Source organism: Dipodomys merriami, unplaced genomic scaffold (genome assembly GCF_024711535.1).
Source record: "Dipodomys merriami isolate MVZ:Mamm:240054 unplaced genomic scaffold, mDipMer1.0.p SCAF_3, whole genome shotgun sequence".
NCBI classification, from domain to species: Eukaryota; Metazoa; Chordata; class Mammalia; order Rodentia; family Heteromyidae; genus Dipodomys; species Dipodomys merriami.
This window is the reverse complement of record NW_027204492.1, coordinates 19,385,780-19,413,529: the sequence shown is the minus strand read 5'-3', so window position 1 is coordinate 19,413,529 and position 27,750 is coordinate 19,385,780. Positions and strand designations below refer to the sequence as shown.

Genomic DNA, 27,750 nt, shown 5'->3' with positions numbered 1-27,750 from the left:
ACCATTGTTTAGAAAGCTCTGCAACCTCTCATGTAGTCTAAGGCTCACACTGGAGGAGGCCATTTAAGCCAGAGGCATCTGTGTTCCCCCCTTTCCTAGCTCCAAAACCAGGACCCCACCTGGTCACAACTCACAATTCAGCTGCCCTTTCCAACCCACCATCTTGGGATTGAGATCTTCCACCCAAGAAGCATGGTTGCAGAGTGGGTAGCAGCTAGCCCACATTCTCCCTTCCCTGGATCCAAAGGGCTGACACTGACCATTCCTGCTTTAAGGGCCCCATTGTGAGTCACTGGGGAAATATTCAAGTCATAGCTAGACTAGTACACACAGCAGCTCTTGTGACATGACTTGAAAATGAAGATTCATAAAGGCCCATCCTGGGCTTGGATCTTTTTTTTTGCTGGAGAATGGAGCTTACCAAATCTCTCCTGTCTGTTGATTGTTTCTGTGGAAGAGACTATGTAGAAAATCCCCTTTTCCTAGTAATTAGGATTCAGGGGTTCTAGTTCCACTTGCACTGGCTGTGTGGCCTTGAGCAAGTCACTTCACCTGTCAGTTATCCGTTCTGTAAACTACTCATACTGCCTTCCTATGAGGTTATGGAGAGAAGGCCATGAGACCAAGATGTGGCAGTCTGTAGACCAGGAAACTGCACAGATAAAAGATAATACTAATGATTGATACAGCATGAGTTCAGCTGTAGCTTCACCATTGGAGAAAAGATTGAGGACTCCAATTTATATATAATTAGATAAAACTGAAAGGGTTGTGAAGCAAGTATCTCATTTGGATCTTTCTATCTACACTCCCTGAACCCAAGGTACCTCAAAAAATGCCACAGGGGTATCACAAATGCAAAGCTTGGGCTGGGAAGGTGTCTCATGGTAGAGTGCTTGCCTTGCATGCATGAGGCCCTGGGTTCAATTCCTTGGCACCGCATAGGCAGAGAAAGCCAGAAGCAGTGCTGTGGCTCAAGTGGTAGGGTGCTAACCTTGAGCTGAAGAGCTGAGGGACAGTGCCCAGGCCCAGAGTTCAGGCCCCACGACTGGACCAAAAAAAAAAAAAAAAACAGAAAGCAAAGCTTGACCCAAAGCAGCCTGTATGGGCTTCTAATATCATTAAACTTGAAGTAGTTACTGAATCAGGTTTGGGAGTTTATTACCTGAGCAGTCACTCAGGCAGTTGGGCTTAGAGAGGCTCCAAGGTAAGGTTCTTTTTTTTTTTTTTTGTGGGGTTGGGGGTAGTGGGGAAGGTTCCCAGGAGCTTGAACTCATGTCCTGGACACTATCCTTCAGTTTTTTGCTCAAGACTAGTGTTCTACCACTTTAGTCACAGCTCCACTTCCAGCTTTTTGATAGTGAATTGAACATAAGAGTCTCCTGACTTTCCTGTCCTGGCTGGATTTGAACCATGAGCCTCAGATCTCAGCCTTCTGAATAGCTAGGATTTCAGGCATGAGCCACCAGTGCTTACCCCAAGGTGAGTTTTAATATTTTCTTCCTGTCACCTGGCTTGAAATTCTTTTTATTAGTGGGGGAAGAGGTAGTTCTAAGATTTGAATGCAAGACTTCACACTTGCTAAGCAGGTACTCTACCATTCAAAGCATGTCGGCATCATCTAGCCTGAAATCTTTGATCATTTTTTTTCTTTTTTTTTTTAGAGCATTTGTCTTTTTTAATTTTATTTATTTATTTTTTGGGGGGTCCGGTCATGGGGCCTGAACTCTGGGCCTGGGCGCTATCCCTCAGCTCTTCAGCTCAAGGCTAGCACTCCACCACTTGAGCCACAGTGCCACTTCTGGCTTTTTTCTTTTTGCTTATGTGGTGCTGAGGAATCAAACCCAGGGCCTCAGGCATGCAAGGCAAGCGCTGTACCACTGAGCCACCTTCCCAGCCGTGATCATTTTTCTAAAGAGGACCTTATATTTCCATTTTGCACCGGGCCCCACAAATTCCATCTCCAGTCTATCTAAATAGTTGCTGAGTGACCACAAAAACAACAAACATCCAATTCAAACCCCCTATATACAGATAGAGAAACCTCCATAACAGGCAAGATTGAAAAAAGGTCTTGTCCAAGTCCCATAGCCCATTGAAGCCAGAACCAGGGTTAAATCCACAACATCCTGCTTCAGCTCTGCAATGGCTCCTGTATTACCTGTAACAAACAGGCCTAGGGAGGCCTGTTGTCATATCTATGACAACAATGGTGATGGTTTACATACATTTCTTGAGGCTTTCAATACTTTTGGGAATAGAAAATGGCATGGGAAAGACGATAAATACATATACAGAGAGAGTTTAAATAGTTCGTTTTAAGATAACTAAATCAGTCCTCCATCATTTGAGCGCTAGGTGGCTCCAGCTTTTTTTTAAAAAACATGTTAACGCCTAGGAAGTGTCTGGGCTGTCTACACTTCACCATCTAACCCACGTCAGCAATGCATTTTACCAAGTCATTGGGCACTTCCTCAAACCAATAGTTGGGCATTTTAGTGCTCAAAAATAGAACTATGAAAGATGCAGTAGCAATTGCTTCCTCCCTGTCCATCCTTCCTCCAATCCCCCACCCCAAGGTTCATGAGAGCTGGGAGTGGGAGGTACTCCCTGCCCTCTGAACTTCTACCCAGCCAGCCCTTGCTCTGAGGCCCACCCAGCTCTTCACTTCCTTGTTTCTTTGTGAAACAGGAACTTAGCAAGCAGCTCCAGTGGGGTAGGATAGGTGGTTGAGACAGCCCCAATGGGCCGTGGCAAGGCTATAAGCTGAAAAGCTGGTTTCTCTCATAGTAAGTCTCAAGCAGCTTTAGGCCGTCCTCCTTGTCACATTTCCTGTGTTCTAGGGTTGTTTGGAGGGAAATTTGCCTTTGACAAAGTGGAGACAGACAGGATATAGGCCAAGAGAGTAGTGTGGCAGACAGGACTCCCTCTGTGCATGTCATCTGAGTAGTGAACCTGGTCTCTATCACATATATACACACTATGATCATATAATTATTGTCTTCACAAAAGCCCATCACAAGTTCTGTCACTTGTCCAAAGTCACTCAGCCAATTGGTGATCACAGGATAATTTGAATTGCGTTTGACTTGCCTTCTTTTCTGGGAACTCTTTAGCTTCTCTTCCTCTGTAGAGCCAAAAAGAACTGTCTTGTTGGGGCCAAGGACCCAATGCACAGAGACCGTAAAACCTTGGGACAGACTCATAGGTCAAGCAAAAGCAACCCAACCCTGCCCCTCCCTGCAGATAGGCCCTCCAGTGAATCTTGACCATGTTTTGATATGAGCAGTAAAGTCCAGCCTACTCTTCTGAGGATAATTACCACAACTACCTGCAGGTGCATTTTGTTTTGTTTTGTTTTTTAAGCTGAGACCTTATCATAAAGTGAGAACTTTGGAGATGACTGTCTTTGCCTCCTTTTGTGGCTCCAGAGTGTTTTATGACTGAAAACGAGGTGCCTTTCTGTATGTGCCTGAGTAATGGAGGCTCAAGTCTCCTGCCCCTTCTCTTCTAGCCTCTTCTACCCTGATTCTCTCCCTTCGCCTCAACCATTTTGCTTTTCCACATGCTCTATCTAAGTTGACCACCATGAAGTTTGCTTGTGGCTTCTAAGGTAGTCTATTTGTCAAAATATAGCTATTTTAAGGGACTATGTGGTCTCTGATTGGATATTAAGAAGATCACTATTTACTATTGCTTACTTAATTAGTACCATCTGAATATCCAATGTTTCTTCCCTGGAACTAACCCAATCCCATTTACCTGTTCCTGGTCATTCCTAGCCACACAGATGCATTGCATTCTTCCACATACTTGTTGGAAGTCAACTTGCATCAAATCCCCAAGGGCAAATTCCATAGGTGTTTAGTTGTTCACCTAACAAGGGCCTGTCTATCTATATATCACTCCCACTTAACCAGGCCATTACTACAGTGCAGTGAACATGACGCCATTTCCAGATGCTCTTGTCCAATTTACTACTCTCTGGGCTTGCTTCAGAGTGGCCCTGAAGCACCTAGCCTAGCACAGGACACTAAAAATGCTGTAACAGAAACCCTGCAATTCTTTTACCTCCAGCATCAGAGACACATTAGATGAGGGGTTAATAGCATGGGCCCTGGACCAAGGCCTGACCTGCATTTAAAACTCAGCTCCCACGACTTACTGTCTATGCAGTCTTGAACAGTTCATTTAATCCCTTTGTGCCTCAATTTTCTCTCTACAAAATGGGGAAGACAGAGTTGTAAACTTCAGAGTTATTACAATTTTCAGCAGGAATGTGTGTAGGATTGGGGTAGGAAGTGAGAGGAGGAATCTTTTGGGAAGACTTTCCAGATAAAGGTATTTCTTCATGTCCAAAATCTTCATCTCAAAGCAGAAATGTACCCATTCAAGGATGTGAATGATGCTTTTACATGTGTCCAGATCCCACCGGACCCAAATAGCCATTCATGAGCATCTACCAAAGAAGAATCTTCAGGGCTGTGTTGGTCAGGGCTGCTCTATGTGAATGCAGCTAACAATGACTTTGGTGTCTTTGACAATCCTACACCCAGCCTCTGAGGGTTCAGACTGATTTTGCTATTAGTGAGACCCCACACACACAAATACACACATCCCACAATCTTGCACTAAATCAAGTTCTCTTGCTTGGCATTTATACTTCTGTACAGATATTTGCAATATGCATCCCACTTGAAGCTATCTTCCTGAGAGAGTTGTGGCAGAATTAAGGAATATTCCCAATGTCTTAAGGTAGTACTTGAGAAAGAACAAAAGTGCTAGGCAAAGGTGCAAGGAAACTTGAGAGTGATTTATTTCTGTGCGTATAGTAAGCTCCAGGGTCCTGCCTGACAGCCCATTATCAAATTTAAGGTTGTTTTGTTCACTGAACTACTAACTTGGACCACCTCTTTAGCTGAAGGCTCTATGTAATTGGAATGGAACTATAAAATGTAAATGAGCTGCCAGGAAGTGGAAATAAGACTATTAAACAAGTGTTTAGGGCCCATTAGCCCACTGGGGCTTGACCCACTTGGGACTCCAGCCAGTATTACCTGTTGATAGAATAAGGCTAAGGAAAGGCAAGTCTGTATTAAAGAGACTCTGGACCCTCAGAGGGTGGGCTGCTGATCAGAGATCAGATCTGAAAACGGGAAAGGAAGACAGGACTGAAAACATTTATTATCTGTCCAGGGGTCCGTCACCTTTCTGTATTCTCTCCCAGGTGCCTTCACCTCCACATTCCTGCCTTTTCCCCCAAGCCTCAGCTACCCAGGGGCCCGGTTTGCTGGTGGCTTTTGAAGTCCCTGCGGTTGGTGGTATGCGAGCTCTACTCAATGCTGGGGCTGAGCAAACAGGAAGTGGGCACATCCTGCCCTCTTGCTGGGGACCAGCCACTGCTTGCTGCACAGACCCAAAAGTCTCTGCGAACTGCTCCGTCCCTTGTGGCTACTGGCTGCCAAAGCTGTAGGTATCTGGAGCCAATGAAATCTAGCCTCATCCCAGTCCCAGACTCAGGCTAGGCTGCTCTCCCACCCCAGATCATGCTGGGCCCCAGGCCTTATGGGTCCATTTCCTTCATGGTGCTAGGCTCCTGCATGCACAGGCCTGCAAAGCCTTAACCAGCTGCCAAGAGCCTTGGGCAGCCTGGCAGGGTCCTTCAGGCGAGAAAATGATAGCCACTGGAAAAAAATGATCTGGATCTAAAGCCCAGTATCTTGTTTTAAGTCTGCCTTGCAGGTGGAGGAGATGGAGCTAAATGAAATATGGTTTCAGCTTGGGAGAGAAGGATCTTGTCTTCCTTTAGCACACCTCCCTCCAACAGAAGGATAGTCTAAGGGTGTGGGGTAGGGTCAGGGAAGGAAGTCATAAGAACATCTTGGGAACTGTGGTGAGCTAGGATTTCACAAGTGCCACAGAAGTCAAAAGCCTTTAAAAGATGTATCTCTGAGGGTTCTTTATGATGTCCCAAGAGGTTAGGAATCAAAGTTTGTGATAGATCATGAACTTCAACTCCTCGTTGAAAACGAATACTCAGATTCATGTTACTCCATGTTTATTTCTCTTTTGTTATCTTTTTTTTTGCAGTACTGGGATTTAACTTCAGAGCCTTGCACTTATTAGGCAGGTTCTCTAACACTTGAGACATTCGTCCAGCCCCGAGGTATAAATAAATGCTTATGTATGTATGTATGTATGTATGTATGTATGTATGTATGTATGTATGTATGTATGTATTCCCTTATAGCACAGTAATTCCCCTTTCTAGATTCTTCCTAAGAAATGAACTAAATGTAAATGAATATTTAAATTAAGGATGTTCAATGAATAGTTAAAAAACAAACCAGGAAGTTCATCAGCCTGGTGAAATAATCAGAGTTTCTCTACCCAATGAGATGTTCAACAGTGAACAAATAACACAGTCAAATGCAGGAGTAATACTAATTAGACACTATGTTAAAAATGAACTATACAACTTGTGGGTGGGTACAAGAGGGAAACACTAGGAGAGACAGGGAAGGAATGACATTGTCCAAAAAGAAATGTACCCATTACCTGACTTATATAACTCTACCCCCCCTGTACATCACCTTTATAATAACAATTTAAAAAACAAATACAGTTAAAAATATCTCATAGCATGAGAAAATATCAATGAGTTCCATGTGAAATGTAGATAATGAGAATTTTCAAAATATGTTTTTATTTTTACAACTGCTTTTATTTAAAAACCTACTTTATTGAGGTATAATTAATGCTCAATAAAATTCACATTTTAAAGTGTATAGTTTGGAACCATAACTATAATCAATATTGTGAACATATCCATCACTCTCAAAAGATTTTATGTGCTCTTTAGGATCTCCTCTTCTCCCTTTCTTACCTCCCCAAACCAATGATCTGCTATCTGTGCAGTATGATCTTCATAAGAAGGAAAAAGGTGTGTAAACAGAAAGATAACGGATTAAGCCAGACGTGGTTGGCTCAGTCCTGTGATCATAGCTACTCAGGAAGCTGAGACCTTGTGGACTGAAGTTGAAGCCAGTCCAGGCAGAATAGACTGAGATTCTGTCTCCAAATAACCAGCAAACTGCTGGGCTGGAGGTATACCACACAGTAGAGCATCATGAGCAAGAAAGTTGACAGAGAGCCCAATGGCAGTGGCACACAAAACAGAAAGGTAACATCCTTAAAACAGAAAAGGATACTCATCTAAAAAGGAAGAAATTATGACCGTTTTTTTTAAAAAAAATCATTAGCACACAGTTGTTGTACAAGGAAGGTTTCATTGTGACATACAATGTACCCCCACAACCTCCCTCTGTCCCTCTCCCTATTCTCCCCTCCCCCTGTAACAATTTCAACCGGTTTCATTATTCTATTTTCATATATGCATAATCTATAGACAATTCTAAAAATGTTTTCTTTTTATGTGTTTGCTAAATTGTATGTGATGGATATCACATGCTTTTGTAGTAAGAATAAGTCATTGAAGTTATTAAAATATCTGCCACAATAACTACGCTGTCATTAAAATAGATTTTTAAATCAAAAAAAAATATCTGCCACAGGAGAAGAGAATGCAGCTGAGTTGATAGTGCACTTGCTTAGCATGCAGAAGGCTTTATGTCCCATATTTAGGATTGCAAAAAAAAAAAGTGTTCTACAGATAATCCACAAAATGAGCACATAGACATCTGGTAAATTCTTGAAGCTGGAATGATGTCTCTAGAGTGTCTGCTGCAGGGAGGCATGGTGGTTGTAGAAGTGATGACTGTAGTGATGAGGGTTGGAGGGCTGAGAGCATTATGCAGATGATTATAATGTGTAGAAGGTGATAGAAGCAGTGCTGATAGCTGGGTGCTGAATGCCGAGGTGATGGCCGTAGGAGCGCCAATAGCAGTGGGAATGGCTGCAGGGATGATGACTGTGGGGCTGATGGTAATAGGGGGTGGTGGCTCTCTGGTGATGGCTCTTGATAGGAGTGATGGTAGCAGTGGTGATGGCTATTGAAATGATGGCTCTCAGGGTGATAGTAATGGTAGTGTAGTGATCTTGAAGATACAAAATGATCAGGGGCACTGACTCAGGAGCAGTGAGATTGTCCATCTTCTGTTTCTGGATTTTGATTAGTGAGTATAAGGCTTGAGCAGGAACTTCTAGCAGGATCAATGATGATTGATAGGCCAACAACAGGGTAGGGTGTTTTCTGTGATTGTTTAGCCAAAGAGCTGTCTGTATCAGAATCTCTGGAGACTGAAGCTGGGACTTCCTTCCTCCCTAGGGGCCAGCAGGGGCTGCAATTGCCGTAAGAGCAGGTCACGTGGCAGGGCTTCCTGTATGCTGTTGCTGCCGGGTGTCCATGGCCTGCACCTCCAAGCTGCCAGTACAACAGTCAGAGTAGCAGCCAGAGGCTCAGTCCATGCTGTGCCCCCTAGACAGTGCTGGCAAGGCTGAGCAACAAGCCTCTGCATCTTGACACCTAGAAGAGCAGGGCTAGAGTTTTGCCTGGCTGGAGAACCATGTTGCGCCGTAAGCCCTCCAACGCCAGCGAGAAGGAGCCCACTCAGAAGAAAAAGGTGAGGAGCATCTTTGGGAGCTAACTTCTTCCTTTCCCCTCTGTGCTCTCCACCTGTCCTGTCCATAATTCTTAAGAGGTGAAAAGAGCAAAAGGCCATATGTTGAGCCTGTAGGTGAGGACCATTCTCCCAGGGGGAAACCAGACAAGGATCCAAATGTTACTACAGTAATTGGAATATAAAAAGGACTTTTAAAACTCTGGAGTAACAGAACTACAGGGTAGAATCCTAGAAATTTGGAGCTACAGAAGCTAATCCTACCACAATGGAATAAAGAAGTAAAAATTCGGAGTGAGGATCACAGACTAGAATCTGAGAATTCCACAATGCAACAATCAACTTGATTCCTCAGACTGTACTTAATTCTAACTCCTTTACACTTGGTTTTGCTACCATGTTTGCCCAAGCATAGCCTCTCAGGAACCATCCCACTCTCTGGGTGGCTCCACTAAACTATCCAGCCAAGATATTACCAGATCCTCTGTCCTTTGTCTGGGGCCCACCCCCTGCCCACTGTGCTTAGCTCTATTTAGCTCCCAAGGAGATGGGTGGTGTCTGAGGTGATTTCCAGACTCAAGGAAAGAGGGCACCGAACTGTGTGGGATGCAGGGTGACTTGACAGCACGGGGAAGGGGGAACTTGTTTGTAAGGCATGAAAAATGAAGCTGGTGAGATGGTGAATAGGCATGAGAGAGCTAAAGAGGGGAAAATCAGCGTGGGGTGGGGAAGGGGCAGATTTGAAAGGCCAGGAAGGAAGACCTCTGAAAGCTCTGCCAGATCTAGGTTTCTTGGAGGTTCTGTCAGATGTAGATTTCTCTTGTTGAAATTGATTTGATGATAAGATTCCCCAGGCAATCAGCTAAGTGCATCCTGCACATCCAGTGGGACCACAGGTCCACTCTAAAAAAAGCAGAACGGAGTCAGATCCAAAATCTCAAGCCAAGTCCAGGGACTCCACACCCTCATTCTGTCCTCTCTATTTCCCCTGGAGTTCACACCAGGTGCTCTATGGGGGAAGCCCCTATGTCAAGGGAACAGCTCCCAGGCAGTGACTGAGACTGAGTCTCAGGGCAGTGGGGTGTGCATCCTGCCCTATCTCTCAGGTCCTGGATGGCTGCCACTTCCGGCAGTACTGTCCCCACCCCAGCTGCTTCTGTAAGGTTGCAGTTGTCGGGGTGAGGGTGGGGGAGATTCACAAATCTTCCCATGGGCCCTGTCACCTCTGCCCAAACCTTGCAGAGTACTAGGTCTAGCAAGCCTGCTATTGGCTGCCATTCCTCAGCGGTGACTGGGGCCACTTCCCCCTGTTCTCTGGATGACGATGGTAGGAAACAGAGACTGCTCTACAGACACTGCTAGGCCCCAAACCACAGGGGAGCTGAGCTGGAGGAAAGAGTCTGAGAAAGAGCTGACACTTTGACACTAGTACCCTGTGCCACCTCAGGTGAAGGTGTCCAATGACCCAGAGAATCAGATGTCATCTTCCTTCTTTCTTGGTTTCCATTACCCAGATTCTGTGTTTGTTAGGTAGGCCTCTGGAATTTCACCTATGGCTCTTCCAGGAAAAGCGAAATCTATGTGACAGTCTGGTCTGAGACCTTTAGAAGAGGGTAGTCAAGGCAAACTCCTCTCCACCCCTACCAGAGTCTATGCCAGTCTCCAAGAGCCAAAACAAGCTTGCTTCCATGTTCTCTAAGCCACATAACTGTGCAAATGTTCTTAGAAAAGCCAAGCCTCCATAGGCTGGGTGCTGGTGGCTCACGCCACTCAAGAGGCTGAGACCTGAGGGTTATGATTCAAAGCCAGCCTAGGCAGGAAAGCCCATGAGGCCTTATCTCCAATGAACCACTAGAAAACTAGAAATGGCACTGTGGCTCAAGTTGTAGAGTGCTCACTTTGACCTGAAGGGCTGAGGGACAGCGCCCAGGCCCAGAGTTCAAGTCCCAAGACCAACAAAATCAAAAAACAAAAATAAGCCAAGCTTCCAGAAGGGAAGGACAGCTCCATCACCACTTCTGTGATGGCTGTGGGCAAGTCCCTCTCCTCTGGAGACTGACAAAATATGGTGGAGGCAAAAGCATAAATGCAAGGGAAGTCTCTCTTTCGCCCCTGCTTCTCCTCTCAGTTCTGCCAAATGGAGATTGTGCCACGCAGGGGACAAGAAAGTAGACTTATAAGTCTGTCATGTTTTAGGTATAGGGTCTTGGACAATTCGTTGATTTATTAGCTGCCTTTGGACTTCATTTTCTTCATGTCTGAAAAAGAGAATAACTTCTGATTTACCTCGAGGTTATACTGATCACCTGAAACAATAGTATGAGTGCTCACATGTATTCAAGAGCACAAGGTGAGGCCTGCTTTGACATAGACAAACTAGAGAGCACACTACAAAGAAGAGCCGTGGTCCCATCCCTTAAGGAGAGGAAACAAGACTTAACAGCTCTAGGAGCCACCGTGAGAAAGAGTTCCTCAGGTGCCAAGCACTGTGCTTTGTACTGTGCCCATCTCTTAGCTCTCAGACATCTCACCGTACCCTGGCAAGGTAAAACAGATCATGTGACCACCCTATTTTATACCCAAGACTCAGATGGGGTTTTTCTGAAGGTCACACAGCTATTGAGCTGTAGAGCAGGGACACAAGCCAGGATGTATTGACTACAAAATTTGTTAAACTCCTACTACTCTCTTGTCCCTCTAATGATTTCCAAAGCATGAAAAAAGGGCCTGAAGAATGGCTCAACAAGTAGAGAGACTTCATAACAAGCATTAGGCTCTGAGTTCAATCCCCATTATCCCCCCCCCACACACACACCACCACCACCACCACCACCACCACCACTACCACAACAACCACCACCACCAACAACAACAACACAACAAACTACTACTAAAAAAGTCTGTTAAGCATAAAATACTAAGCCCACCAATAGGAGAGCTGTTCAGTACAGATCCAGATGGCTGTAGGGTAAGAGATCTTCCAGCCAGCACAGCAGAGGAAGGAGTAGGACTTCTCCAATGTTGAGGATGTGGTAGCTACTGTAGATCATGAAGGATTAGGGCAACCCTGAGGTCAGAACACATCATGTAGTTGCTCATCAGAGTCTTGCATCTCTTCCAAGTTCTTACTTATTCCGTATTGCCTTTCATCTTATTTTAGTCATAGACCAGTGCTGGGTACAGGAAGTGACTTGTCCCTTTCCAATTCCCTCTCAGACTTCCTACTAGGGATATAGAACAGAATGTAGGCTTCTGTTCAAGTGGTTAGTTGCTCCCTCCTTCCAATCTTTTCTTTCCTCTAACTTCTCCAGTCTAGGACACTACTTTGCCCATGTTCTCTTGCTATATCACACCTCTATCAAGACAACTTCACCAGCATATGCTTCATAATTTCAGTACACGTGGAATATCCCTAATCTGAAATCTAGAATCTCCAAAATCTGAAACTTTTTGAGCACCAATATGACACCACAAATGGAAAATTCCACACTTGACTTTATGTAACATTGCAGTCAAAATGCAAGCATGCTTAAGTATTGTATAAAATTACTTCAAAGCTAGGCTTGGTGGTGTGCATATATCAGTACTCAGGAGGCTGAGACAGGAGGATTAAGAGTTCCAGGTCAGGCTAGACTACCTTGTGAGACTCTGTTTAAAGAAAGAAAGGAATAACTGGTACTGGTAGCTTACACATATAATTCTAGCTACTCAAGAGGCTGAGATGTAAGAATCATGGTTCAAAGCCAGCCCAGGCAGGAAAGTCCATGAGACTTATCTCCAATTAACCACAAGAAAACCAGAAGTGGAGCTGTGGCTCAAAGTGGTAGAGCACTAGCCTTGAGCCCAAAAACCTTACGGACAGCTCACAGGCCCTGAGTTCAAGTCCCATGACAGAAAGAAAGAAAGAAAGAAAGAAAGAAAGAAAGAAAGAAAGAAAGAAAGAAAGAAAGAAAGAAAGAAAGAAAGAAAGAAAGAAAGAAAGAAAGGAAGAAAGACAGAGAGAAGGAAGAAAGACAGAGAAGAAAGGAAGAAAGAGAAGAAAGAAAGCGAGGAAAGGAAAGGAGAGAAGGAAGGAAGGAAGGAAAGAAGGAAGGAAGAAAAGAAGGAAAGGGAAGAAAGAAAAAAGGAGGGAAGGAATAAACAGAAAAGAAAGAAAAGAAAAGGACATAGAGATAAGAGAAAGAAAAAGAAAAGAAAGAAAAAAGAAGAATAAAATTTTCAAGCTATGTATATCGGGAATACATGAAACCTGAATGAATTTTGTGTTCAGACTTGGATCCCATCCACAACACATCTCAATTATGTATACAAATATTACAAAAATTAAAATCTGTAATATATTTAGTCTTAAGTATTTCAGATAAAAGGCATTCAGCTTGTAGGCATCGCTGCCCACAGGATTCCTTGGAATGGCTGGCAAATGCTTTCTACAGCTTTTTGTACTGTACCTTTCACTACAGCCAGTGGCATACCCAGCACTCCACCATGCTCCAATCATCCTCAGTTCGCATTCTCCACCTGGAGAAATCCTGTCTCTAGTACCTGGTCCATCATCCTCTGAACTCTTCCTCTGCCATTTCTCCCTACAATTCTCCTGGTGGCTCCAAACAAACTCCACCTGCAGTCAGCGCTGCACTCAATCCACTTCTCTTTTGGGGTGTGGGCAACTGCATGAGTTCTGAGGTGGCCCAGCACACCAACATTCATGACCTTCCAGAGTCACATCTGGATTTGAGTGACTTTCTTTCCACTATGAGCTGCGTAGAACCCATCATTTCTCTACATGTCAGTCTCTTAGATGAGATGTAACAAAGGGCTGCCGAACCTGGGACAAGCTGACATATATGTAGCACTTGGCAGTGTGTCAGTCACATGAGTGATGTTTAACTTTTCAGTGGCAGGTCTCTCTCTCTCTCTCTCTCTCTCTCTCTCTCTCTCTCTCTCTCTCTCTCTCTCTCTCTCTCTCTCTCTCTCTCTCTCACACACACACACACACACACACAGACACACACACAGACACACACACAGACACACACACACACACACACACACACACACACACACACACACACACACACACACACACACACACGGATCCACAGCACTCACAGCACTGAAGGAACTGAGAGAGTGGCTCAGGAGACACTAAGGAGGGGATGACACCCAAAGCAGTGTGGGGCTCTGCAGTGATCAGGGAAGGATTTCTGTGGAATGCTACCTTTGAAACTGCAGTGGAAACCCTTTTTTATTGAAGTTTAACATCCATGTAAATAAATGCACGAATCATCAGTGTATCACTCAGTGTGTTTCTATAAAATGGACACCCAGGAAGCACCCAGACCAAGAAATAAACACTTCCTGAAGCTTCTCTCATGTCCCTGGCCAGTAAGTATATACTCTCCTACTCCAAGAGTAACCAATTTCCTGTTTTCGAATAGCACAGGTTTGTTCTGCTTGGTTTTGAACTTGGTGTAGGTGGAAGCATATCACATATACTTTGTGGGCTGGTGTCTTTTTCTCAATAGTGTATTGATGACATCCATCCATATTGTTGGGATAATTGCACTGTCTCACTGACTGGTATTGTTCTACTGTATGACTCTGCCACAATTGATTTACTCATCCTACCATTAATGAGCATTTGAGTTGCTTCCAGTGAAATTGGAATTTGTAGGAGGAAAGAAACCATGGGTGACAGAGAGCAGGTAGAATTTTTCAGAGGGAGAAATTCCCAGGGTATGAGTGTGGATCTGGGTCACTGTGAGGCCCTGGTTTTAATCTCCAGTGTATTGGAGGTGGATCACACAGAAGGCATAGCATAAACTAGCACTGAGTGAGGGACTGTGGTGTCATGTGATGCTCTTAGCACTCTGTGTGTGTTCATTCATTTCACTTTCAACAGCCCAATGAGGTAGATGCTTTGGTCTTCCTTTTTATTGATAAGAAAACAGCATGTGAGAAACATTAAGTAACTTATGCAGCTGGGCAGTAATAGAACCAAATGAGAAAACTGGGCTTCTAGAAAGTTGAATAAGTCTCCCAAGGTCACATATCCCACAGTTGAACTTGGAAGTGTCTAATGCCAGAAATGTAGCTTTCCACAAGGCCATGTATTCCCCTTAGACTTGAAAAGGTCAACAGTACATGATACTTGATCACACACTTGCATGACTCCCAGTGAGTACTCCCCACCAAAGACAGAATATGCAGAAAACCAAAATGAGCTCAAGGATTTCAATCTAGCCCTGAGTGTAAGCACCCCAGGGTCAATGAAAGGTAGTTACAGTGTTTGGCTCTGCCTCTAAGATTGGAGATGGGCCCGGAAAAAGACAACCCTGACTGGCCCTTTCCATTGGTCAAAAACCTGTGATAATCTTTTCCATCATCCTTGGCTAGGGAGTTGCACTGGACTCAAGCCCTAGCACCACCTCTGTGGCCTTTTTGGGTTGTGGCACTTGCTTTGGCCTAAAGCTGGGATAGAGGGGCCCTTACACAGGGCTGGAGAGCCAAAGGCCCCTCCTCCCAGCCCCTAGACTGCAGATTAATGACAGGAAAAGGCCCAGGGAAAGAATTACGATTAGAAAGCAACCAAGCCATGAGCTTACTCTTCCCTAACAAAGCCTGCTTCCGGACCCACTCCTGCCCTTCTGCTTGCTTTCCAGCCTCCCCAGTCCCAGGGGCTCCAGGGGCGACTCTCAGCCTCCTAGTCTGCAGACATGGCTAAAGAGTAGTGGAGGGAAGACTATAATAGGCCCCATCGCCCTATAAATAGTGGCCTTGCCTGCCCTCCTTGGGCCCACGCCAGCCTGGTGCCCACCCTCTCTCTGTTCCTTCTTTTCCATGCAATAAGAAGAGGAAGTTATCCAGGCAGCTGCATCCTAGCATACAAGAGGAGGAAATGAATGGAAGATGTAGAAGATGGGAAAGAAAGGGAGAAAAGATGGAAACAATAATAGGAAGGGAAAAAAATTAAGGCAGGAGGATGGAGGAGATGCATGGGAACCACGGCAGTCAACCCATGGTCATACTTACCCCTCTCTATACCCATTCACAACCCTTTCTTTAGTGACCTAGTTTCTGGTCAACTACCTCTAGGAATGTGTGACCCTTGACCATCAAATCCTGACTGAGCTTTGATCAAGACCCAAAAGGAATACTGTGTGCTCTACTACAGTCCACAAAAGTTAGGATCAATTGTACATGTGCTGAGGGACAGGTGATACTGCCCCTACTCAGTGGGTCCACCACTAGACACACACCTCATTTAGTAGGAAAGAGGATGCGAAACTTTTGGCTTTGTGTGGGTTTGGGGCTTCAGTTCCTCATGGTCTTATCTTGGGTGTCTGCAGTCTATCCTACTCTATCTGTCTGGCCATCTGTGAACCCTAGTTCCTGTGTGTATCTTCTAGTATTGAGTGTTTATCTTGATACAAGCTCAGCCTCAACTTCTTGTGTCTATGGCCTGCTCTGTTTCGTGCCTTGCCCTGGTTTCTGGCTGTTATCTTCATATGCTCATGCATATACAGTTAAGAAAACTCATTTCCTGCAAGCAGTCTCATCAACACAAACATGTCATTCTTGAAAGCCTAAACAACAGCCAATGTGAACAGTTGCTAGCTCATTCCATCAGTGATGAGGTTAAGCTGAGATGAATAAAGAGAAAATGGCAGCTTTGTTTATTTAAATTAGCTGCAATAATTTGTGTTCCAAATCTGTAGGTACTTTCTCTGAGTAAACCTCTACTGTAGTTTTCCAGAAGGTATAATCCCAGGTCTTGCTAGCTTCTGGCAGGATTGTTTCACTCTTCCTGGGACAAAAGTTCATCCAGCTGCATTATGTCTGCCCCTATTGTGATAAGTACAGAACAGGCTCAGTGCAGGTCCAGGGCATGAAGGCCAGAGCCACTGGGTTCCGGAGGAAATTGTTCTGTTAACTTATGGTGAAGTTCTAATATATGCAAGAGCATATATTTGCTCTGACTCATTCAATCTTTCACACAAGAATGTGGGACCAAATTTCAGGCACTGGTGAAAATTTGGACTTAGTCTGAGGTCTTGGGTTCTGCAGTATGGAGCTCGGTATGTGGTCAGCGATAGGGCCAAGAACAAGATGAAACCATGTAGTTCCAAGTACATCTTGACACTTCGCCTCATTAGCTCTGGGGCCCTCAGGACACATGTGGCTCTGCCCTGCCCTGGCGTGCACTGATCAGTCCTACGGCAGCCATTTTAACACCACTGATTGAGACACTCTGTTTATTCCAGCTCTCTCTTCAGCGCTCCAGCAGCTTCAAGGATTTTGCCAAATCCAAACCCAGCTCCCCCGTGGTGAGCGAGAAAGAATTTAATCTGGATGATAATGTGAGTTTCGGTGCCTCCTGGGGGATCAGGCTGTGGGTTCTGGGATAAGATGTGGGGGGTGGGAGAAAGGAGAGGGGAAAGGAGATATTAGGATTGAGGAGGAGGCAAAGCCCCCTTTAACACAGAAGACCCCAATTTTCCCATGCACCAAACTTCTGGACACTCATTTACATTCTTTTGATTATAAATTAATTAACAGATTAATTAGCAGATTCATGATAAATTAATAGGGCTAAGGAGAAGGTTGGAGCTAACGAGGAAGGGAATGGGGGCCTTTCAGTCCCATCCCCTTTACCATCTTCAGAGACCCCAAAGCTTCTTCATATTCCAAGTCCTTTGACCAAGCAGGGTCTCCAGTGGTTCTGGATCTTCTCTTTTTTTTATCATAGATTCCGGAAGATGACTCAGGTGCCCCTACTCCAGAGGATTCCGCAAAGAGTGGCAAAAAGCTGGGGAAGAAGTGGAGGGCAGTGATTTCCCGTACTATGAACAGGAAGATGGGCAAGATGATGGTGAAGGCCCTGTCAGAGGAGATGGTGAGTCTGGGGCCCAAAAGAATAGGGACCAGGGGCTAAGGAAGCCACTCAAGCACGGGGTGACAATGAGCACCTGAACAGCCACTACTTAGGCATGAAAACCCTGTTCAGTGCCAGCAGAAAGGTCACATAGGAAAGAAGGGTACCAGCAGCCATAAATACAGCAGCCAAGAAGTATTGATAGGAACAGAAACAGGTTGGGGAAGGAATGGGGGTTGAGGAGGGCTGAAAGTCTGGGTGGCTAAAGCTTTGTGCAAAGGCAAGCCTTTGGGGGAGGGAAAACTGAAAGGGAGATGAGATCACCTGAGGCAAATCCAGTCACCTCAAAGTTTTGCTTGGAACTAGCTCCTGGAATGGGAAAGTCTGATTCCAGGAGGATATAGAAGAAAAAATGCAAATGTTGCTCAATTTTCCATAGATTTATGTCCTGGTAAAGCCATCATAAGTGGAGACTATCCCATGCTAAAAATACATTGACTATACCTGCCTACTGAACATCAGATTTTGGCAGCACAGCACCCTGTAGATCAGTTGTTTCCCTTCATGATTTTGTGGCTAATGAGGAACTGTAGTTTGCTTCTGTTGCCTGGCATCACCAGACAGGACCAAACTGCATAGTGCAAGCCTGGGCAAAGATTCAAATTCTATTGCTTTCACACCATCAGCAAGACACATGATTGTAAGTCAAACCATTGTTTAGTTGAAGAATGTAAAGAAAATCAAGAAGGCTGGCCTCAGCCCCATGGACAGCTGTGGGGCTGTGGGGCTGGAAGCCCTGAGAAGTAATATGCTGGAATTAACGACCAGCTTGAGAGAGCAGCTGGTTAAATTGTCAGAAATCTTGCAAGCTAGTTGTTGAATACAACCATCACTAAAAATCAAGTTATACATAGTGATGTTGAAATAAATTCCATTGCAAACAGGGGCTATAACATACCTATATTGAGAATATTTGTGTCTATGGTATCTGCGCAGCAGAAATGTCTTAATCTCTTCTACCACCTCAACTGCTAGTTTAACCCAGTGATCATGATGAGGAGTATTTATAACACAAAAATTGGCAAAGCTTTGGGGCCTTTATTCCTAGAGAGCCAGCTATTAAACATCATCCCATTGAAATGCAGTGAGGTGGGAGGAGCTATGGAACAACTTGGTCATGGATTCTCATGAGCCTTGGTAAGCTTACTCTTCATCTCTTAACTCAGGCCAACCATTCTTCTTGTCTTCAAGAGTTTTATTCAAGGAAATAGTGAGGTCTGGCACACAGGAGGACACAGTAAGTTGTTCTTTAACACCACTGTGTTCGACTAGGCCATAGCAATAACTCTGAGTCCAAGCTCTGCCACCATGGCCTTTTCTGTGTGTATAATAGCATAATTTCTTCATGTACATTGGCACTAGAAGCTGAAAAACCCCATTCACTTGTCACTAGTGAGACTCATTCTGCAACATAGGCAGGATAGGGGTTGGAGGCATGGCTCAATTGGTAAAGAGCTAGCCAATGAGTAAAAGCCACTTGAGCCTTGGTCTCAGACCTAAAAATAAAAAAAACAAAACTAAGGCAGAGGTGACAGAGTTCCTCTGCACTTGGGCCTGGCTTATCTGTCCCCCAGTGAGGCTGCTCAAGACTTCTACCCACCTCTTTGCAGGGAGACACACTGGAGGAGGGCTCAGCCTCCCCAACATCTCCAGACTTTGGCCTGGAAAGCCCTGGACATGAGAAGATGGCCTTGGCCTTTTCCGAGCAGGAAGAGCATGACCTCCCAGTGCTCATTCGCCAGGCATCAACAGGTGAGTAGAGCAGGTAGAAGAGTACTTGCCACATCTAGAGAAAAGGTTAGAGCAGTGTCAGTGGGATGATAAGAAAAATGAATGTTTATTGACTGCGTGCTGGAACTTTCCCAACCTTCACATTGAACTATCATAACAATCTCATAGAATTATATTATCGTCCCCACTTCATTGATAGGGAAACTGAGAGGAGTTAAGTGACTTGTCCAAAGTGACTCAGGTCTGCCATAGAGGAGTTTTCACTAGCTGTCTTCAGGCCTTGGAGGGGCCCACAGGGGAAGAATATCATTGCTGTGTTGGAACAGCCTGTTCTCACCCTTGCAGGGAGAGGCAGAGACTATAGCTCTCTGGGCCTCTGATATCCTAGACTGGTATAGGAACATAGGCTGTCCAGCTATAAGGAGATATCTTGGCCCCAGACTTTGGTTTGGTGGCTTAAGGCACCACTTAGCATTTTCAGTAGTGTGCTGTTTAACAGCTGGCTCTGTGGGGATAAAAACTTGATGAGCTTCCCAGCCTGGACGAGGGGCCGTGGGCTCTGGGAGGGAGCCCTGAAGTACTGCTTTTCTTGACCTTCAGGCCCATTCCAAATTTTCCTCTTTGTCTGGGTCTACAGACACTTCTGTGTCCCCAACAAAAATCCACTTAAGATGCACATCACTCTGCCCTTCCCAGGGAGAAAGAGTATGTCTGGGTTTCTGTGAGATAGTGTAACTAAATCTTGAGTCTTACTAAGTAGAGAAAGTAAAAATATTAATGCAAAGTGTGACTTTCCTGAGTAGAAGGAGCACTGGAATGGGAGTGAAGAAATGTAAAGTCTATGGGGTTAGTGCTGCCAAGTTTCAGCAGAGTAAAAGGCCTTGCATAAGTCACTCGGCCCATCTGTACTCCAATTTCCTCATCTGGTCATTGGGGATATGAACCTTCTAGGGTTCCAGCTTGCTCATACTTTGATCTGTGAATAATTTCTCTTCCTATTATGAAGTTTTCATTAGCTGCGACCCCAGAGGTGAAGTTCACCTTCTCCAGGTGTCCAAAGGGATGGGTTGACTCCCCCTTCCCCCTTCCCTAGCTGCTGCACTGTGAGGCTTGCCAGAGTGTTTTTCTCCAGCCTGGATCTAGGCATTTCCAAGGAAAGCACCTGTTAGGCTTGGACTTCCCCCGGTGTCTTAGGACAAAGCTAAGACTGCTCCACTCCCTACCCTATCTCCTGCAGGTAGTGAACTTTGTAGCCCCAGTCCAAGCTCTGGCAGCTTCGTGGAGGAACCACCAGCCCCTCAGTACACAGGGCCCTTCTGTGGTCGGGCACGAGTACACACTGACTTCACTCCCAGCCCCTATGACCACGATTCACTGAAACTGCAGGTAAGGTTGGCGTCCAGGCCCCCCCAAAATCTGGAAGGCTGAAGCCATAAAGAAGGCTAGACTGAGCCAGGGTAGCAGAACATCAGCAGAAGCCACAGGACCCTACCCCTCTCTTCCCTACCCTCTTCTCCTCTCCTCCACAAACAGAAAGGAGATGTGATCCAGATCATAGAAAAACCGCCTGTGGGCACATGGCTGGGCCTGCTGAATGGCAAGCTGGGTTCTTTCAAGTTCATCTATGTGGATGTGCTGCCTGAGGAGACCGTGGGGCCTGCCCGCACCAGCCGCCGCCAGAGCAAGGGCAAAAGGCCCAAGCCGAAGACACTGCATGAACTGCTGGAGCGCATTGGCCTGGAGGTTTGACTTTAGGCCCACTTGCTCCTGCGTTGGGGGCCTAAGGCTACTGCTACATGTAGGGGGAAAGTTCTAGACAGGGATGGCTTATAAACAGTTGGTGGCTTGCCTTTGTCCCCAGGAGCACACATCCACCTTGCTGCTCAATGGCTACCAGACACTGGAGGACTTCAAAGAGCTGCGGGAAACACACCTCAATGAGCTAAATATCATGGACCCACAGCACCGGGCTAAGCTGCTCACAGCTGCAGAGCTACTACTGGACTATGACAGTGAGTGGCTTCAGGAGAAAAGATGGGCATTGAGGCCTGTTGGCATTCCAGGGGGCAAAGGCTTGCCCTGGCCCTATATCTTGCATACACACTCTGCCCCAGAGCCCCTCCGCAGTAGAGAGGCAGTCTCTGCACTTGAATTTGAATGTCAGGAAATTTGGTGGGGGGAAGAGATAGGGGAAGAAGTTGTAGAGGTGATTGGGCCCCATCCCTTTTTGGTTCAAAGGGGAGACTAAGGTTGGAGAAGGGAAAACATTTATATAAAATGTCAAATCTGGGTAACAGAGCCAAGATTCAAGCCCTGGTTGCCTGGTTCCACTTCAGAACTAGAAAATTTGGATCTTGTGGGCCTGGAAATAACTCCTATCTGCTTTTTAGCTGGAAGTGTAGAGAGGAGAGGAAGAGGTGGTAGAGGAGGCTAGGGGAAACCTGACTGTATACATGAGATTTCCACCATCACTGCCTCTAAGAGACATCCCAGGGCTTCCTGACCTCCCAAATTAGGATCAAGGCCCCACATTCTATCTTTTCTTCTCATCCTTGGCAGCTGGCAGTGAGGAGGCAGAAGAGGGAACCGAGAACAGCCAGGAGCCAGTGGTACACACAGTATCAGATCCCAAGGTGGACATCCCGCGTGACTCAGGCTGCTTCGAAGGCTCAGAGAGCGGGCGAGATGAAGCAGAGCTGGCCAGCACTGAAGAGCAACTACATGGCCTTTCCCTGGCTGGAGCACCTTGACATGAAGAAGGCATGGGCTAGGGCTGGGCCTGAGCTACAGAGGCCACAAGGATTGATCCAGTCTCCTATAATGGCCTGGACCAGAAGACTGGTGGAAAGCCTGATCCTTCTTTCCCAGCAGGGCTTATGGTCAATAGCCTGGCCAGAGCCCTACAGGCTCAGCTGAAGTGGGTAAGGTGTTGTCTAAAGGCACATCCCACCTGCCCAACCCCTCCTTCCACCAGCAACTGACAGCACAGCCCCCTCCTAGGACCATCCACTCCCAGGCTCTGGCCACACCAAGTGGAATACCAAGAGATTTTCTCATGTCCCTTGTCACCAAGACCCCCAAACCCTTCTCATTCCCACTCTGCTGCTGTACTGCTCCTACAAAGGGTGCCGAGTCAGTGTTTCAGGTCATTCTCAAACCCCTAGGGAAGCTGCCCATTTTGTAGGACACTTTTTAGATATAGGTGAATCCAGAGTCCCAAAAGGTCTGAAGAAAGTTACAGCTACCATTTCCAGTGTCTTCCTTAACTTCTTAGAGGTTTGGGCCACTGTATCACTCTGAGACTTGACCCAAGTGGCTATCCCTTGGACTTCTGACCTTAGGACAGGCTGGGGTTAAAATGAATGGCCATCAAGAGCCTTGTCAGCTCTGCATCTTTAAGTGTCTACCCTTTTGCTACTTTCAGCCTGCGACACCAGTGGAATTTATTGAGGAGCCTGGTGGGGCCTTGGGTTGCAAATGAAATGACTTCTGTTCATCTTTTTTGTTGTTGCTGTTTTTGTTTTGCTGGTCCTGGAGCTAGAACTCAGGGCCTGAGCCCTGTCCCTGAGCTTCATTTTTCATTCAAGGCTAGGGCTGTAGCACTTGACCCATAGCTCCACCTCCAGCTTTTTCTGAGTAGTTTATTAGAGATAAAGAGTCTCACAGACTTTCCTGCCTGGCCTGACTTCAACCCATGTTCCTCAGATTGCAGTCTCTTGCATAGCTAGGATTACAGGTATGAGCCACCAGCACCCAGCTCTGTTCATCTATTTTATAGCTTCTCATGAAAGTATGAGCTCAAGTGGAGCCCCAACTTCTCCCAGCTTAAAGAATTATCCATACCTCACTCAATATATGCCTCCCTTCTGTTCTTATCCTCCTCAAATGAGTTTTCCCAGGTGATGGATGGCAGGTGGTCACATCTTGCTTCTAAAGACACAACTGGCCCTTAGAAGCCAAATGCAGATATGGGTATAACCTTGGCCATTTGTATGGACCCTCACAAGCAAAGAAAGGACTGTGTTTGATAATGAGAGTCCGCTACCCTCAACATTGCTTTGCTAAAAGTTCTGGTGATGATAAACTATAGAACGTGGGAAGAGTACCTGTTGGTGGGGCCTCCGTTTATCCCAGTAGCAGTCTGTGCCCTCACTCATTCTGAGAGCTCTCCCCTTGTGCAGGACAAACACTGCCTACTATATCTAGGATTACTAGATGTAACCATGCTTGCTGGCCTACTATCATGAACTTCAGTAAAAGCTAGCTTTGGAGAAGGAGTTGGATGTAAATATGAAGGGGTGGAGGGGGACTTGTTGATAGCAATAAATATAGGAACAACTAAATGTCTCTGTTTAATTAATTTAGTTGGTCACAGGGCTTTAACTCTGGGCCTGGGTGCTGTCTCTGAGCTTTTCTTGGCTCAAGGCTAGTGCTCTATCACTTGGTCCACAACTCCACTTCTGGTTTTTGAGTGGTTAATTGGAGATAAGAGTCTCAGAGCCGGGTAATGGTAGCCCACTCCTGTAATCGTAGCTAGTAAGGGATTGCAGTTCAAAGCCAGCCCAGGCAGGAAAGTCTGTGAGACTCTTATCTCTAATAAGCCACTCAGAAAACTGGAAGTGGTGCTGTGGCTCAAGTGGTAGAGCTAGAGCACTCGCCTTGAGCTGAAGACCTGAGGGACAGCACCCAGGCCCAGCTCCATGACCGACCAAAAAAAAAAAAAAACCCTGCAGTCCTTAGATCTAAGTCTCCTGAGTAGCTAGGATGACAAGCATGAGCCACCAATGCTTGGTTCTAGCTTTTTTTCTTAATGAGAGAGTTGGGAAGAGGAGCAAATGGGTCTCCTTCAAAGATAGCCTCAGCAAAATATCCTTCCACTGTCCTCTTAGGGCCATCTTTTCCTTCCCCAATTATGCCCTTGACTCTATAGACCTAAAGCTCTACCCAATGCCCTAGGTAGTTATGCCCTTCCCTCTAATCAGCCTTCCTGGTAAGAGGGTTCAGGCTCTCATGACCACAGGCTTCACAGAGGTCTGAGAGCACACAGTAAGACACCTATTTTCCTTATCCCATAACCATCTTGTGTGTGTGTGTGTGTGTGTGTGTGTGTGTGTGTGTGTGTGTGTATGTGTGAGTTGGTCCTGGTACTTGAACTCAGGGCCTGAGTGCTGTCTCTGAGCTTCTTTTTCTCAAGGGTAGTCCACTTCTGGCTTTTTCTTAGTAGTTTATTGGAGATGAAAGTCTTATGGACTTTCCTGCCCAGGCCGTCTTTGAACCGCAATCCTCAGAGGTCAGCTTCCTGAGTAACTAGAATTATAGGCATGTGCCACCAGTGCCTGGTATAACCATTCATTTTAATAAGAACCTGGAAGAATTTTCCCCCTTGCAAAGAAGGGCCTGCCTGGGGTTGTTCAGAGTGAAAGAGGGGGAGAATTGAGACCAGCAAGGCTTTGTCTCTGAAAAAATAGGGCCCCTGCTGGGCCCCATTAAATGCCCAGTATGATTATGCCATCTTCTGGGAGGTTCCTGGCTTCCTTTCTGTTTCTGCAGCATTAACTGCACTTGGGAGAGCAGACTGGAATGGCAGCTGCTACAAGAATGAGGACAAGGCCACCCTAGTTCCAGGTCATCTTCTTTGAGCATTATCCTCACCCAAGAAACAAGAGCCCTAATAGCTTTAAATCCCCCAAGGGGACTGAATAATTGCTGACTTCAGTGAACCCAGGACTGAGCACTTTATCAGCACATACATTATCAGTGTCCTTCTGAGTTAGGTATCATCATCCCAACTTGCAGAGGAGGAAACTGAAGCTCAGAAAAGTTGAAGAGGGTGACTAGGAAACCACAGAGCCAGAGGAAAGCCTGATTCCCAAGCCCAGGTACTTAACTCCTATACTTCATTGCTTCTCAAAAGGCTTTGGCTATGGGCACTTCAGAGGACAATCTGAATCTTTTTTTTTTTTTTTTTTGTCGGTCGTGGGGCTTGAACTCTGGGCCTGGGCGCTGTCCCTCAGCTCTTCAGCTCAAGTCGAGCGCTCTACCACTTGAGCTACAGCGCCACTTCCGGTTTTCTGGTGATTTATTGGAGATAGGAGTCTCATGGTCTCTCTTGCCCGGGCTGGCTTTGAACCGCGATCCTCAGATCTCAGCCTCCTGAGTAGCTAGGATTACAGGCGTGAGCCACCAGTGCCCGGCTCAATCTGAATCTTTGATTCTTCCTTTCCTCTTCCAAGTTTTTCCCTACAGAGACATACAAAGACACACAAATACATGGACAAGGATATTCACAACAGCTCTCTCTATAATAGCAAATACTTTAAAACAACTCAAAAGGAGAAATAGGTACATTAATGGTAAATTGATTTGCCATGTAACCATAAATCATGTTATAGAAAACTATTTTAATGGTATGGTGAAATCTTGATTTCTTTTACTCTGAAGTTTAAAATTATGTAAACAATACATAGACATTTTGTGGTAAAAGAAGCTTCTATTCTATCAAGGAGAAAAGCAAGTATTTAAAATTATTTCTAGGATGTTTCTGCTTTTAATGCAAAAAAAATGAAAACATTCAGAATAAAGACTGGAAAAATCAGCACCAAATGGCTATAGGCAATGGTCTTGTGAGAGATGAACTAGGAGGTGAACTAAGGTTCCACTGTTCACTTTTTACATTCTTGGTTTTTTTGAATTTCAAAGGAAAAATAAGCATTTTAATTTTCAAAAATTAAACAAAATGTACAAAAATACCTAGCTCTGCCACTTATTGGTTGCATGATATCAGGTAAATTATATGCATATGTGTTTATTTTCTGTAAAATTAGAATAGTGGTCTAGTAATACCAGTTGGGATCATTGAGAAGTAAATAACACATTGAGTTTCTGACAATGGCGGTAGATGGTAGTTATTTGACCTTTCTATAATCTTCAGGGTACTGAGCTCAAAACTGGGTACAGAGGCCATTTACGTTCATATCTGCAGATTCTTCTGTGGCGCAGAATCAAGCTTATTAGGCTCCCAGGAGGTATTGGGCTTCAAGGATTGACTGAGGATGGCAGATCTTGTGCTTAGAGAGTCTAGTAATAGAAAATCCTCCTAAAGAATTCAGGCCAGCCATAAATCTTCTCAGTTTGTAGTTGAAGGATCATTCCTGAGCACAAGACTTCCATTGGGCAACTCTCTTGCACCTTCAGGGGAGGCCAGACTCAAGACCACAAAGTTCAAGTCCAGTTCACAATGAGCCATCTTCCCCTTCTCCTCCCATCAGGGCAGGCAGCTTAGGGCACTGATACTTGCCTGCTGAACCTTCTTCCCTTTCAGTTACTGGCTATTATGTCTCATAACTGTTAGTATTATCTCCACCTTTGGTCCTCAGCTCCACCCAGACCTGAGCTCCTCCCAGCCCTGGAGTTCCTGCCATACAGCTGGCTCCTCCCTCTCTCCACCCAGACCCACCTGAGCTCCCATCTACCTCACTTCCTACTCCCTCAGACCCTGCTGCTACCTAGGTAGTGGAGGCTGCCATGTGCTCTCTCTCTGGGGGAAATATGGCTCCTGTAATAAACCTTGTAATAATCTTTCTCCTGTGCCTGCCTGCCTCTGTATGGTCCCCTGGCATGGATGTGATGGATCCTTTCAATAATCCTACCTAATACCACCTCAGACAGGTTCCAACCAGCTCCCTAAACTCCTCCACACACTCTCTCCAACCACCTTCAGCCTCTATGGCAATGTGGTCTGATACATGGCACTGCCGGTTGCCTTTCAATTTCTCACTCATTGAGCTCCCCACACAGGCTTTTCACAGAAGTGGAGGCTGCACATGGCCCATTGGAGGCCAAGGGTATTGAAACAAAAGCTCCAAAGTTTTTTCTAAGGGAAAAAAGCATACTGATCACCATAGTTACAGCAGGGCCCAACATCTCCCTTCCCCCACCCCCACCCCTGCCCCATGCACCAGTCAGGAAATTCAGGCTGAGGTATGAGGTTTCCAAGCTGGGAAAAGAAGTAGCTCCCTCAGCTCTCCTTCACAATAGAAACCACCTTCACTTCTAACACAAAAGGTGGCCACATCTTATTCAGCCAACAACACAATCAAGTGGGAAGGAACTGCCTCCCCTCTAGACCCAGCCAAGACTCCTCCTCCAGGAAGGACCTTAATAAATGGAATTCTATAGTACTTGATATGTAGGCTTCACCTTTTCCTATAACTTCACAGTGACCAATATAGCATTTGTATACCATTGCCTCTGGGACCTGCCAGGGATAGCGTCAGAAAGGCAGAAAGAGCCCCTGGGCAATGGTCCTCACAAAGGGACAGCCAATTTGACTGTGGGAACCTGGCAAGGCAACTTCCTGACTTTCAGTGCTAAAGAAATCCCACCATCAGTTCAACCTAAGTGCAGGGGTCTAGAGAAAGATTGAAGAGATTTAAGTTTAAAATAAAACTCAATAACCACCCCTATGTCAACCCTCTGTATACCTAAAATGGACAGCTCACCAGC

The 27,750-nt window shown here is 45.6% G+C and overlaps 1 protein-coding gene across 1 annotated transcript; it reads left to right on the top strand.

Moving 5' to 3' along the window:
• The first annotated feature begins 8,305 nt into the window (after positions 1-8,305).
• Positions 8,306-26,712, top strand: Sash3 (SAM and SH3 domain containing 3). Its single transcript, XM_070039749.1, has 8 exons — positions 8,306-8,582; positions 16,844-16,939; positions 17,329-17,475; positions 19,125-19,266; positions 20,483-20,631; positions 20,779-20,988; positions 21,107-21,257; positions 21,805-26,712. The coding sequence occupies exons 1-8, from the start codon at positions 8,526-8,528 to the stop codon at positions 21,993-21,995; spliced, it is 1,143 nt and encodes a 380-aa protein (XP_069895850.1). The 5' UTR covers positions 8,306-8,525; the 3' UTR covers positions 21,996-26,712.
• The last annotated feature ends 1,038 nt before the right edge of the window (positions 26,713-27,750 follow it).

What these genes read in the sequence shown, in the direction of transcription:
- Sash3 (XM_070039749.1), top strand. Translation starts at nt 8,526, where the DNA reads ATGTTGCGCCGTAAGCCCTCCAACGCCAGCGAGAAGGAGCCCACTCAG. An exon ending in CATTCGCCAGGCATCAACAG is followed by an intron (nt 19,267 to 20,482) that starts GTGAGTAGAGCA and finishes TATCTCCTGCAG; the next exon opens with GTAGTGAACTTTGTAGCCCC. An exon ending in GCTACTACTGGACTATGACA is followed by an intron (nt 21,258 to 21,804) that starts GTGAGTGGCTTC and finishes CATCCTTGGCAG; the next exon opens with CTGGCAGTGAGGAGGCAGAA.